This window comes from Notolepis coatsorum (assembly GCF_963971535.1).
Source record: "Notolepis coatsorum genome assembly, chromosome: 2".
Taxonomy (NCBI): Eukaryota; Metazoa; Chordata; class Actinopteri; order Aulopiformes; family Paralepididae; genus Notolepis; species Notolepis coatsorum.
In genome coordinates, this window is record NC_140166.1 from 121,190,364 (window position 1) to 121,205,132 (window position 14,769).

Below are 14,769 nucleotides of genomic sequence, written 5' to 3' on the forward strand. Positions count from 1 at the left end.
ACACCTCCGACGCTGCAGCTGGACCCTAAAAGTGAAGGCAACGGCGGCTCAATACCGCCGCCTGGTGGATGGTCGGGCGAGTTACACTCGGAACAACAGGAAGTGGCCGATGTGCGTCGATTAAATTCATCCGGCCGTCAGACATTGTTGCAAGGCTCCCGACAGACACAATGTACATAATGGATCGCTTTATAAACAATATGATTTTGGCGTTTATTGCGACATACAAACCGGAAATGGACCTAGGCGATCGACGTCCTATACTTGGGATATTTCACCGCCAGTCTCTTTGACACACGGTAAGAGGACACTAACATTATTTTCAGCCCAATTGTTTATTCATTTCACTGCAAACCATCTGATCAATATATCACCCATACTACATAAAGCCATTACTGATGATCAGGGAATTATAAACGACCCCCCCCCCCCTTTCCTCCACACATGATGAAGCATAACGTATACGATCATATACAGTTGAATTTTTTAATATAGCGTGTCTAGGGAATAAACGGCAATCGATAATCTATATATGTGTTTAGGCCTATAACTCACGTTCTAGGAATTACTGCAGAAAACGATAAAAACATACTTATATTTTAGAAGGTATTTTTGTATGATAGATAATCGATGTTGAATGGGCCATAGTAATGTCAATTTAGCAATACAATTTAAAAAGTTATAGCCCTGCAAAGAAGGTAAACATCTCCATAGGCTTACAGTGGTGGCAGACTACGTGTATTGATGGGTATAACCAATGGCAGGGAATGTGTTAATGGCATGCTCTTCAGGACCACGTGTTTATCAGCTAGTAGATGTTATAACAGGCTTATAACATAGTATGTCTCTTCTAGAAACACATTAGAAATCGCCCCATCATGCCAGTGATTTTTTTTTTTTTATTATTGGTACAGTCCACTGTGAGTTAGAATGTGTTAATTGATACATTGCTAGTTTGGTTATTGGTACAGTCCACTATGAGTTAGTATGTGTAATTGATACATTGCTAGTTTGGTTATTGGTATAGGCCACTGTGAGTTAGTATGTGTAATTGATATTGTTTGCCATTGCCACCCTTTACTTTAAGGTATACTACTTCCTCGTATTGCTCAAGGAAACTATAAAAAGGATGGGTCATCACATCACCGTGAAGCGCATGAACACACATTGGTGCCAAGTGTGGAAAACGTTCAGTTCGGCCGACATTGATTTGAATGGGAGAATCATCTGCATTTGTTACTTTGTTAACAAGCTAACATTTAATATATTGGTTGATGTATATTTCCTCAGATTAGATAGCTGGTATATTTAGAATTTTAATACAGGCTTCAATAGAACTGGCACCAAGCAGAGCATAGAACACCGGTATTCTAACATGACCCTTCCTTCTTTTATAGTTTCAGTGTTATGCTCAGTCGATGCCTTCATTAGGGTCTTGATGAGTTGTTTTGTTGTATTACTATTAGTCATTACAGGAAAATGATGATTACATCTCTGGCATCAGAAATGTTGTGCTTTGGTTTTGAATAAACTAACCTTAAAAGGTCCTTCTGCATGATCGTATTAATTCACAGAGCAACAGCAATATGGTTCATAGAATCTCAGATTTGCTGATTAAATAAGACTATTCAATTTGTCACAATGCTATGACTATTGTTTTGATTAACTGTTTCTTCATATGAAGACAGTTTTGACTCAACAGTTTGATCTCGAGAAGAAACAAATGTTGAGTGACTTGAAGCATCCTGTCACACTTGTGTTATAGGAATCTTTTTTAACATGTAGACAATAGAATGTCTTTTACAAATAGATGTCATAGCTTGTGTTGTCCAATAAAAACCGATGCAGCCAACAGAATAAAAATTAAAAAGATTTTATTTGCCATTTTTTTTGTACATTTTATAAATACACAGATACAAAAAAAACATAGTATTCAAAAATATTCACAAAATGAACAATTTGTGTCTCGTGGAAAAAGTGAGTATCCACTGACAAGTACATACCTGCCAACATCAGACTGAAAAGGAGATTTTCTGGGGCTTCAAATTTGCCAGCAATAACCCCCATCATATATCCCTTACCCTAACACTACAGACACAAACCCTAAGCATAAAGAAAATACAATGACTTTAACAATTCCTTTCACGCCATAGCTCACAATAAATTTCATAAGACATAGCTAAATGTGCCATAATAAAATATTCACCTGCACCATGACTCGTAGCAAATAATCCTACTTAATATGTAAACGAAATCCATCATTGTTTCTTACAAGAGCGAGAGACAATCAAATGCATGGTGTATGCTATTGTGGCTTTTAGTCTTATAAGGGGAAATATTTCACTACTCAACTGCACTCACTCCAAGGCTTTTGGCAGAGATCATGATTCATTTTAAACATCTTTAAAACTCACATTTCACCTCAGTATTTCACTCAACAAAAAATTTATTATTATTATCACTTATCATTTAATATTTTTATCTGAATGTTTGTTTTGTAGCAAGTAGTTTTGTGTTGCCACCATAGTGTTATGGATCTCTCCATCCAGAACTACCACAGTTATCCATCTCATTGCATAGACCGTCTCTGGTTTAAATTCACTCTCGGTTGCCAGGTTTTGCTGAAATAATTTAGCGAAGCATATGAAGGAGATTAGGCAGTCTCTCAATCAAATCTGGCAACACATATCCCCCATAGAAAGCCTGATTTAGCCTAGTTTACAGCACTGTTTTGTATTGACAAGGGTCTCAACCACCCGTAGGTCTAATTTCAAGTCTAGGGGGGGGGGGGGGGGTGCTTTTGCGGTCGCAGCCCCTGACCTCTGGAACAGCATCCCCATGTCCATTAAATATGCCCCCTCCATCGAGTCTTTTAAATCGAAACTCAAAACCCACCTATACCGCCTGGCCTTCCCTGACTCTTGTCTTGCTTGTTGACGTGTTGTTTTGTTTCCTTGTCTATCCGTTGGTTGTTTCTTTTTCTGTTTATTCTATACTTGTCTTTGTTCTTAGCTGTGTGAAGCACTTTGGTTGACACGTGTCATGTCTAAATGTGCTATATAAATCAATTTGATTGATTGACTGTGGTATAGGCTACTCTGAATGGAAGAATGGAAACACAGCGAGAGAAAGCATCAGAAAACTGAATAAACCCTGTGAAAATGCGAGTGTTGGCAGGTATGCAAGTATAAAAGCCTATATACTCTATACAAAACATAAACAAAAGTGGTTTTGTAGCTCTCTGGTTGTAGAATGGCACAATGAGCTGTACAGGTGGTGTTGGCAGTAGATAAGCTAGTCACAACAACACCTAAATCTGAGGCACAGAAATAATACGACTTAAAATAATGTACTATAAAAACCAATTGCACCCTTATTAAGAACATTATTATATAACAAGTATTGAGACATTGTTGAAAGTAACATTACAGTTTTAACACACACACCACACACAATCTAGACCTGTCCTTAATCACAACTACTGAAATAACACATTATGTTAACTGGGAACAGCTTAACTGTTGTCTTGTGATCCTGTACAAAGGCAACCAGTATCTAGAACCTGAGGATACGATGGCTTAATTCAAGATGTCAAAGGATCACGGGTCCTTGGGGTTCATTCAAGATGTCAAAAGATCAAGGGTCCTTGGGGTTCATTCAAGATGTCAAAAGATCAAGGGTCCTCAGGGTTCATTCAAGATGTCAAAAGATCAGTGGCTTCAGACATACTGTACAAAAGCTGTACCTAAAAGCCTGTACTGCATATTATCTACTAAAAAGTATGCAGTAGTAACACACACACTACCTACTGTAAAGTATGTGGTAGTAATACACAAACACACACACACCCTACTGTAAAGTATGTGGTAGTAATACACAAACACACACACACCCTACTATAAAGTATGCAGTAGTACTGAACACACTGCCTACTTTAAAGTAATATGCCAATATTGACATATTAATCTCAATCCATATTTCAATGACACTCAAGTATGGTTTGTTCAGTGGTAAGTTCATATTTGGGGGGTTTGCTGGTATTAAACATATAATTGCAGTTTTCCAATTGAAATTCAGATTGAAGCTAGTAAGCTCAAAATATTATAAGTATTTAGACAGCCAAAGAGTCAGCTGTCAGCAGACTAAGACGGTCGTAATGGTTGTAATTCTAGCTAGTAATGCTAAGAGGCATAAAGACAGTCTGGTAGTAATTCTAGCTAGTAATGCTAAGAGGCATAAAGACAGTCTGGTAGTAATTCTAGCTAGTGATGCTAAGAGGCATAAAGACAGTCTGGTAGTAATTCTAGCTAGTAATGCTAAGAGGCATAAAGACAGTCTGGTAGTAATTCTAGCTAGTAATGCTAAGAGGCATAAAGACAGTCTGGTAGTAATTCTAGCTAGTGATGCTAAGAGGCATAAAGACAGTCTGGTAGTAATTCTAGCTAGTAATGCTAAGAGGCATAAAGACAGTCTGGTAGTAATTCTAGCTAGTGATGCTAAGAGGCATAAAGACAGTCTGGTAGTAATTCTAGCTAGTAATGCTAAGAGGCATAAAGACAGTCTGGTAGTAATTCTAGCTAGTGATGCTAAGAGGCATAAAGACAGTCTGGTAGTAATTCTAGCTAGTGATGCTAAGAGGCATAAAGACAGACCGGTAGTAATGCTAACTAGTGATGCTAAGAGGCATAAAGACAGTCTGGTAGTAATGCTAACTAGTGATGCTAAGAGGCATGAAGACAGATGGGTAGTAATGCTAGCTAGTGATGCTAAGAGGCATAAAGACAGATGGGTAGTAATGCTAACTAGTGATGCTAAGAGGCATGAAGACAGACCGGTAGTAATGCTAACTAGTGATGCTAAGAGGCATGAAGACAGATGGGTAGTAATGCTAGCTAGTGATTGCTGGAGGTATAAAGAAAGACTGGTAGTAATGCTAGCGAGTTAGCTATGTGTGTATCTATGGAGGCGACCTGCAACTCGCCCACAACACCAGTCATCCGCCCTGCTAGTAGTTGTACAGGCGCTGGCAGGGCTGGTTGAAATGGCCATAGCGTCTCTCTGGAGAGAAGCGCGTCTTGGCCAGGTTCTGCCTGTGGAGGGCGCCGCGGGTCAGCTTCTTGCGCTCAGCCTGGGCTCTCACCCTCTGGACAGCCGTCAGGTGGAGGTGGCAGGGCAGGGGACTGCCCCAGGCCGCCAGGCGCCACGAGAGGTACCGTCTCACTGCCTCTGGCCTGAACAAACAGGGAGGAGTCAATTGTCTATTTGTACGTGTACACTAGTGTGTGTGTTTGAGATGGAGTGTGTGTGTGTATGTATGTATGTATGTATGTATGTATGTATGTATGTATGTATGTATGTATGTATGTATGTATGTATGTATGTATGTATGTATGTATGTATGTATGCATGTATGTATGTATGTATGTGTGTATGTATGCATGTATGTATGTATGTATGTATGTATGTGTGTATGTATGTATGTATGTATGTATGTATGTATGTATGTATGTATGTATGCATGTATGTATGTATGTATGTGTGTATGTATGTATGTATGTATGTATGTATGTATGTATGTATGTATGTATGTATGTATGTATGTATGTATGTATGTATGTATGCATGTATGTATGTATGTATGTGTGTATGTATGTATGTATGTATGTATGTATGTATGTATGTATGTATGTATGTATGTATGTATGTATGTATGTATGTATGTATGTATGTGTGTGTATGTGTACACGGCATGCAAACTGACCTAGGAGATTCCTCCTCATCTTCATCAGAGCCCAGCTCCTCCTCCTCCTCCACCCTAATTTGGTACACGGACATGGTGGGATGTTCAATCAGCAGATTCTCCTGGGGATCGGCCTCGGGAAGCGAGAGTGGCATGTCATCTGCAAAGGATATCCCAGTACAGTTGGTTACCTGTGTTCCCCTGCATAGAAATGTTATCTATAGCACCTTTTATTAACACATTGAGTGCCAACGACGAGATTAGTCATGTTAACTCGCCATGCGTTGAGTGTCAATGACGAGTTCTCATCTTTTTCTCGTTTTTGCTTTTATTAGCAATATCCATTCATTTTTCATCCATCCAGCCTGACGTTATCATTGGGAATGGGTCTGAGCTCGAAAAGGGCAAATACTGCCGCCTATCGTCTCCCGGATGGTATGGCACATCATTGGATTGGATTGGGTGGGCATGTGCATCAGAAAAAAAGAAAGCAGTATCTGTTACCACATTCACTGGGGAGGCTGGGAGCAGCTTTCGATTATGTGTTTTGGACTATAACGTTGGATCAATAAACGCAATCAATATTTGGAATGGCGATCAGGAATTGGATTCATCTTTTTACAGAACATCTGATAAGGTAAGGACTCTATTTTACCAGTATTTGGTTAATCAGATGTTTTTTTCTCAGCCATCGCAGCGTGTCTGTGTGTGTATGACGTTAGCGCTGACCAGGTCATGGATAATAGATTTTTCAGCCCGCTTCTCTAGCGTGCATAAGTACACATATACTATCGATCGTTTATTTGAAAACTATTCATAAATCAGCCGAAAAATGACAACGTGTTTTGTGGATTCCACTAAAGAGCTATTATCGCGGAATTTCTCGGGAATTACTAGAACTCTCCAAGTATTCAAAACGGTATAAAACGGAAATGTACCAATGAAAAAACAATCTGTTTCGTACATGTTGACTGCAAGCAAGTCATTGATAAGCGAGGGGTGTTTTAGACCCATAGCCATAATTTAAGATATAGTTTAAGCCTTCGCAAATTTCCCCGGCCTCCCATTGACTTCCTTACTGGCACTCTAGCCCATATATGGTCAAAGGGGCGTGGCACTCAATGTGTTAAGAGAGAAATGACACCTTGTGGTTTCAAGGGTGCATCTATAGCCTATGGGGCTTTTTCTCACCCTGGATATCAACGATGACCCACTCTCCCTCCTCAAACTCCAGCAGCTGCTCGTAGCCGTCGTCCACTGCTTCCAGGTCGTCCCCGGCGGTGCCCAGCAGCTGGGACAGGATCCTTCCAATCATCTTTCTGCTTCTGTGGTTGCTCCAAACACAAATCTGAAAACTAAAAGAGTGGATGTTGATCAGGTGCAGATGAAACCTTTTAACCGGGTTTGGGACAGATCCGTTTGAATGTAATCAATTAAAGTAAAGGGATATCCATTCTTAAAGGTGCTATAGATAAACATATTTATGCAAAGTAATCATTCTTTAAAGAATTATACATCCACATAGCTTTTATAAAGGTGTGGAATAAAAATATTGCTTCTCCCCCCAAAAATATTGATTCCTGAATTTAAATTTGTATTTTATTTGGCGGGTCCAAAATGAATGTCGTTGTTTACATGTTGCATGCATGTATCCCCTCCCTACTTCCCATTTTCCCATGTGGAATGCACCTGATTGGATACATGCTGGTGCTCTAGTGTGACATCTAGTGGCTGAATGTTCATGAAATAATTTTTCAAATGTTGTTAATTATGAAAGATCATGGCTTCATCTCTCTTCATCCAGAAGGATGTTGGTTGTGATCTTGAAGGGATCCTATTCACTTGTAGGGCCCATAATTCATCTTAATTTTCTGCTAAAAACTGGTCTTATCGACCTGTCCTTTAATGCTAACCATTCCCGCTACCTTCAAATTAAAGGGCCAGTTCACAAAAAAAGTATACATATTTTTTCCTCCTTACTTAGCTTAGTTTTGGAGATATCTGCGATTCATTATTATTTTTATATTTATTTGATGCTTTGAGCGCCAGAAACTGAGTGCCATTCAGATCCATTGTATTGGAGTGAAAGTATGAATGAATGAACTTTATTTAACAGATTGCAGAATGTGTACAATACAGTACGGCTCAATACACACAATTGTTAAGGGGATGCAGACCAGAGAAAGACGTTTGTCTTGTTTACATCAGGGTCCCCCATTTTCAATTCATATTGACATTTATGACATACACAACATACATGACATTTATGGCATAGGGACATACAGGTATTTAGTACTGATACATTTGTGACATAAACGGTATTCAAATATACAGTACTGTTACCCATAGATCCTGACAGAGTATATACATATGATGGGGGGGGGGCTGTACATTAGAAGGGGGTGGGTGGGTGGGAGAGAAATATACATACGGTGGGGAGGAGACTGTACATTTGGAGGGGGTGGGTGGGTGGGAGAGAAATATACATACGGCGGGGAGAGAATATATACATGCGGTGGGGAGGAGACTGTCTATTAGGAGGGGGTGGGGGGTTTGGACATTTACGGTGGCCAGTTTCGAATTGCAGCCTCCCGTAGGTGCTCTTTAATAGCAATTTTGGATGTGGGTAGGGATTCACATTCCTTTACAGCTTTGGGTAGGGCGTTCCACATTGATGTGGCATAATTGCGAAACGTGTTTAGTCCCTTGTTTGAGCCGAATCTGGGTTTAACATGATTTGTTGAGCTTCCTCTGGTGTTGTGATCGTGGTATTCACTGACCTTTGGGAAGAATTTTGACATGTACATGGGCACCTTAGTCGTATAGTGTATCTTGTAGACCAGGCCCATTGCAAGTTGCTGTACTCTGTCGTCTACTCTAAGCCATCCTAGGTTGTCAAAGTGGGCAGGGGTGAGGTGGGTTCTAGGGGTAAGGTCAAGTAGTAGTCCGACCAGTTTGTTTTGTGATGTTTGTAATCTTGTTTTTAGCGCCTTTGAGGTGCTTTGGTACCATGAGGTGCAAGCATAGTCGTAGTACCCTTGAATGAGTGCTCCTGCCAGAGTCTTCAGGGTATTCTTGTTTACCAGAGAGGAGAGAATCCAGTTCGTTGGTTGACTTTTTTATTACATTGGATGCCATTTTATCACAGGAATGATTTGCCTCTAGGATGGAACCCAAGCATCTCTACAGCAGAGATCTCCAAAACTAAGCGAATAACAACGTGGAGAGATATTACTCCGGGTAAGGGGGAAAATATGTTTCTTTGAATTTTGGATGAACTGCCCCTTTAAAATTCGAATCCCTTCCTGGCTATGGGATCTAAACATGAGCAGTTTTAAAATACCCCACTGGTTAAATGTGCAAAGAGCTCCCTCTTGTGGTTATCCCTGGTACATACAACAACAGCTTGTAACAAGTTATTTTGTCCTTTGGCATCGATCCTAGAATCGTTCAAACCCCTCCCAGGCAGCACCAGAAGGTTTAAGTTGAGACAACAAAGACAAACCTGTCCTAATACACGGAGACACTTCCTCCACACAGCAGTTAGGAAACCAATTCGAAACTGGCCCCTACAAATGTCCTAACCTAGTTGTACAGTAAATGACCAAGTAAGGCTTTGTCAATATTCCAATGTACAGTGTAAAATGTGTGTGTGTCCCCTACCCAACCCCCCCCCCCCCCCCCCACCTCCAATGTACAGCCCTCACCCAACCCACCCAACCCCACCCCACCCAACCAACCTCCTCCAATGTACAGTTTCTACGCCAAATGTATATACACTCCTTTTCTGGACACTTTTGTATCACAAACAGTACTGTATTTGCAAATCTGATATGTCATAAATGTATAGATGTAGCAGTACTGTCTATCTGTATGTCATGTATGTCATATATGTTATGATGAATTGAAAATGGGGGACCCTGATGTAAACAAGACGAAAGTCTTTCTCTGGTCTGCATCCCCTTAACAATTGTATGTATTGAGATGTACTGTACTGTACCCATTCTGCAATCTGTTAATAAACTTTTCAATCAATCAATCAATCATATAGGTTGTCAAACACAGTGATCTGGCTCTGGCCACTAGAGGCTCCTCAGCAGCGTTATGTAATCTGTGAATGTGGTTTATGGCTACTGTTTTTTGGAAGGGGTTGACTACTTCATCTGCCTCTGTTTTTTGTCCACAGGGGCCATAATCAAGTGAAATATGAGAACTGCTGGGTGACCTTTTGTCCCAGTATAACCAGTACACCCTCAGGAAGTCAGGATAACCAGTAGTACACCCTCAGAAAGTCCTCAGTTGGAGAGCCAAAAACCCTGTGAAAGCAAGCTATATTTGCACTTCAGGCTATGTTTGTACTCTATGTTTATCAATTTGTCACATCGAACTATGAATGTGTGAAGCATCTAGCGTCCTGTATGCATCCTGTATGGGTAAATCTAAATCCACAATCAAAAGGTTAATAACCATTTCCATCAATCGTGTAACAGTTACACTAACCAAGCAAGACATAACATTTATATATCAACTTTGATCAAAGTCAAGGCACAGACAGGGCTGTTCAGGTGGAAGACATCTGACAATTCAAATAACATTTATTATACAACTGCTGGTATTGTACAGTTGGTACCATGGTAAACTGGTTAAAAGTTGCTGTCAAACTACCATGATACTTTTGTAACGGTAAACTCCGTTTCAATCTAGTTATTCATAACAAATCTACCACAGGTCGAAAAATAGTTTGTCTATTTATCATCAAATCCTTCCATGGATTGTTTTGAGTGTAAACCCCTAACAGGTATTCCTTCCTACCACCAGTCTGTCTGTGTCATTATGGCCTGACGTACTCTGGTTGAAGGCTGCTGTCAAAACAGCTCAGGCTGCCAACAGGGACACTAATAGTCATCAACCGAATTACTGTAATAAGCCATGCATGCAATAATATTCGAATTGCATAACCCGGTAGTTTGCTTTTGACAATTATTGCTTCACATTATTTAACCACACATATTTACATTGTAGGATTAACTGGCCATTTAAATACATGTATCTGACCATTTAAATACATTTACATTAGTGGGAAACGTTTGCATGTAGTATGCATAAGCATACTATTACAAATAGACTAGTAGTCTAATAATGACGTTAAAAGGTTAACGCTCCAATCGCAAGCTTCGAAGTGCATCAAATACTATTTGTATTTAGTATTAGTAGGCTAAACAGACTGGGGCAGGATAGAGAACAATAGGCATAGAGGATCTCGTCTAAACAAAGAACCTACCGAGCATCGCTTCATGTCACATAAATAAAGCGAATAGATTTGTATCTTACCTGGAGAGAGAACAAATATATAAATGTTTTTTCCTCGGGTGTGTCCGCTTTCTAAACGGTATCCTGCTATGTCACCGTTCTGGGATTGTTTTTGATACTCAAACTTGTTTATCAGATAAAGAGTCCTTCCCCTGAAAGACGACGTCACCACCAGATCCCACCCAGGGGGCGGGGCTTCCCCGCTCCTCACACGGCTGTTCTGGAGCATAGATATCTATATCTATGTTCTGGAGGACTAGTAGTCTGACAGGTGACAAGACTTGAATAACATGTGTCTTGTTGGAACACATAGTCCTTTGGCTTTCCATAATAGACTGTGACTTGCATTGGCATCTGTTTCTGTATAAAGCCATTATTGTTGATCTCCCATCTCCATCCTACATCACTTCATTACTGGATTGGAGCACTGGACCTGTTATCATACTCACTGGTGATTTTCTCTGGTCTGCATCCCCTTAACAACTGTGTGTATTGAGCTACAGTATTGTACCAATTCTGCAATCTGTTAATAAAGTTTTCAATCATCAATCAATCAAACTTGTGCTTAACCCTTTCACTGCAGGCACTACCAAGCGGTTAACCCTTTCACTGCCATACGACAGCCGGTTAACCCTTTCACTGCCACACTAACCGTTAACCGTCGGTAGTGTGATAGTAAAGGGTTAACGGAGGGTTATGGATATAACCCAGTTCTATGAGTTATGGTGCGCTCAGCACCTGTCTGCATATATCTCGCTTCAGCGTATATACACTGAATAAAAAATTCCACCATGTACCTTTACATGCCAGCATTCATCTGGCCACACCCCCATCCTCTGCATAACAGGGGATGAGCGGGAGCCATAGCCCGACAAATGTACCCCGCTGAGGCCCCCCACAACCATCAGACCGGGGAGGACCGAGCCCCCCTGACCCTCCCTAATGGAGGATACCCCCCCTATTGGAGGTTCACGGGAGGGCGACGGATCCGACCGTGCGAAGAGGCACTCAAGCAATTCAATGCACAGGGTGAGCAGACCGTGGCTTGACCCCACGACTACACACACGCACAACCCGCATGCCACCCGGGAACGAACGGAAGGAACAACCTCGTTACTGCCCCCAGAAATCACGGGGTCAAGAGCAAACCCAACCCTGTGGCAAGGCCGTAGCAGCGGAGCGCGAAGGAAGACCCAGACCCACTGAAGGGACTGGATCCCCTGGAAAACGGGGGCCCGGAGAGGTTAATGACGCCAGGCATCAAGACCCCACCAGGTGGTCACTTAGTGACACCGCCCCCCACATCGCCAGCGTATTCGGATAAGGCCCCTCCAAGAGCGGGCCCTTTCCCCCCAATAGCACACCGCCTGGCACACTGACCCTGCAGAACAGGCAGTCAGCATGGCCGTAAGCACACAAAAAGGTTAACCAACGGAAGCAGGCAGCGCACCGGGGAAACCAGGCAACAGGCTGTAACCTGAGCCTGGAGCACTGCGGACGAGACAGGCGCCAAAGGAGTCAGCTGAAAACAGCCGCCCCGGCGGAAGGGGCGTATGCTGGCGTTGTTGATCACCATGACAAAGCCTCCATTAAAAAAAAACCACCCAGAGGGGTTGAGGCAGAGAAGGCTGACATGATTGGCAGACGTCATGAACGTGCAGGGGCACACTCAACCGGGTAACCCGGGAGTTGACTCTGCTCCAACACACCAGGGAATCAACCACCCGCTCGGTACAGACGGTGGTTGTTCCTATAACCCTTCAAGAAAAAACTCCAAAACACACCTGCGGGTATACACTGGCTATACCGCAGTACAAGTGTTTCAGTTTTCAAACAAGGGTTATCCCAGGCCTACGGTATCAACGAAACTTTACTTCGGACCGGGTCCGGCGGCACGGGAAGCACAGGATTACCAGAGGAGGTCCAAGACCACCCCAACAGCCCTCTCTTCGCCACGCGTGAGAGAGGAGCAAAAAGAATGGAGAACCAGCCCTAAGCACACCGCACTTGGTATTCCCAGGCGGTCTCCCAACCGAGTACTAACCAGGACCGAACCTGCTTTAGCTACCGAGATCGGACGAGATCGGGCGTGTACAGGTTGGTATGGCCGTAAGCCATTACGATAGTGCAGAGTACAACATGTACCCAACAAAGGGTCTCCATAACGCCTAACCCTGTGACACCCGGACCGACCCGGCATTTTTCCCCCCGAAAAAAGCACAAGTCCCTCAGGGTACCAGAACAGCAGATCTGCATCCCCGGCGGACAACGGGTTAACTGACCTGGACCAGCGTGACCAGACCAGTCCCGTGTCCTAACCACGCCGACATGCCCACTCCAGGAGAGGGGGTAGGTATGCGTGTCGATCTAAAACATGAAAAGAGGGCGCCACCCAGACGGTCCCATTTGGACCGTGCTCAGTGGCCCACCCCAAGGGCGTGAGACCCCTCTACCTATGTTCTGATCTATTCCGTTAACATCCCCCAGATATGAACGAGAATTCATCGAGACAACCTAGTAAACTGGCGCTCGGAAGAGACAAAACTCCATCCCAGTTGCCCCATAAAAACGCTGTTATAACAAGCAACCAAGGCGCACTTAGCCCCTGTGTAATTCTTTAACAGAAACACACCGAGCCAGCACTATGTATGCGTCGAGACCCAAACATATCAATGGATAGTCTAGCAAGACACCAAACATTGTTCCTCCAAGTCGCCTGGGAGAACGACATGGAGCCGTCGTGCTTCATGTACCTTCCTCTTTTTATTCAAAAAAGAAAGAACACAGACTGACATGAATCCCTCGTGACGCAGCTGAGGGTAATTTTTTTTACATTTTTACATCCCACCACCCTCCCATAGGGAGGAGACGGAAATCCCCAGAGAGACTTCCCACGCGAGCTGTATAGATTGAAAAGAATATATTGCAACATTGAGCTATGTAAAATTTGGGTTAGGGCTCTCCGAGGAGGAGGCACTGAACCAATACACACTCAATAATCGAATTGAATCGAATACACACACAATAGAGCAGGACTCCTTTTTGAAGTTCTACTCACCTTGACAATGTGAGGAGGAGGCTCTGAACTCTGAGGAGGCTCCCTCACAGGGAAGGAGAGTCCTAACTCACAGAAGGCCCGAGTAGGAGCTTCGTGAGGAGGAGCTCTGACAACTCCCTGAAACAGATCCATCATATGGACCTGAACAACTCACGGAAGTCTTACCAACAGAGACGCGCACAGTGACGTACTCTATGGCGGGGGAATTTCTGTGGTGCACACACCCAATCTTCCAGGGCGTGGGACCAGGAAACGCCTCCCCCCCTTCTTACCCTGTAACGTGCCGAACAGCAACATGACAGGAACCTTGAAGGACAGGAAGTTTTAACCCCTGCCCATCAAAAAGGGGAGGAAAGGATTACCAGTGCACCCCTTTACGACCCCACACCCATGATACGATGTAATGACAAAAAAGAGCATGACACAGTCACAGTCAGCTACATGAAGTGTCTAACAGCTTCACACAGCTCATGTGCTAACCTGCTATCTGATTTTTACTAAGGGAAAAACACAGAATAGAGAGGGCCCCCTTAAGAGCCCCGGTACCAGACTTACACATGTCCTAACCCAACCCCCTCCAATGTACAGTCATTTACCTAGTATGGTTTTGTCAATAGTTCAATGTACAATTGTGTTTGTTTGTACAGTGTCTCCTCCCCCC

At 42.8% G+C, this 14,769-nt stretch overlaps 1 protein-coding gene across 1 annotated transcript; it reads right to left on the reverse strand.

The window, feature by feature from the left end:
- Positions 1-1,857: 1,857 nt before the first annotated feature.
- Positions 1,858-11,185, reverse strand: LOC311222835 (tumor protein p53-inducible nuclear protein 1). Its single transcript, XM_084307470.1, has 4 exons — positions 11,072-11,185; positions 6,932-7,095; positions 5,762-5,900; positions 1,858-5,231 (listed from the first exon to the last, which is right to left on the reverse strand). The coding sequence occupies exons 2-4, from the start codon at positions 7,053-7,055 to the stop codon at positions 5,006-5,008; spliced, it is 489 nt and encodes a 162-aa protein (XP_084163596.1). The 5' UTR covers positions 7,056-7,095; positions 11,072-11,185; the 3' UTR covers positions 1,858-5,005.
- Positions 11,186-14,769: the final 3,584 nt, after the last annotated feature.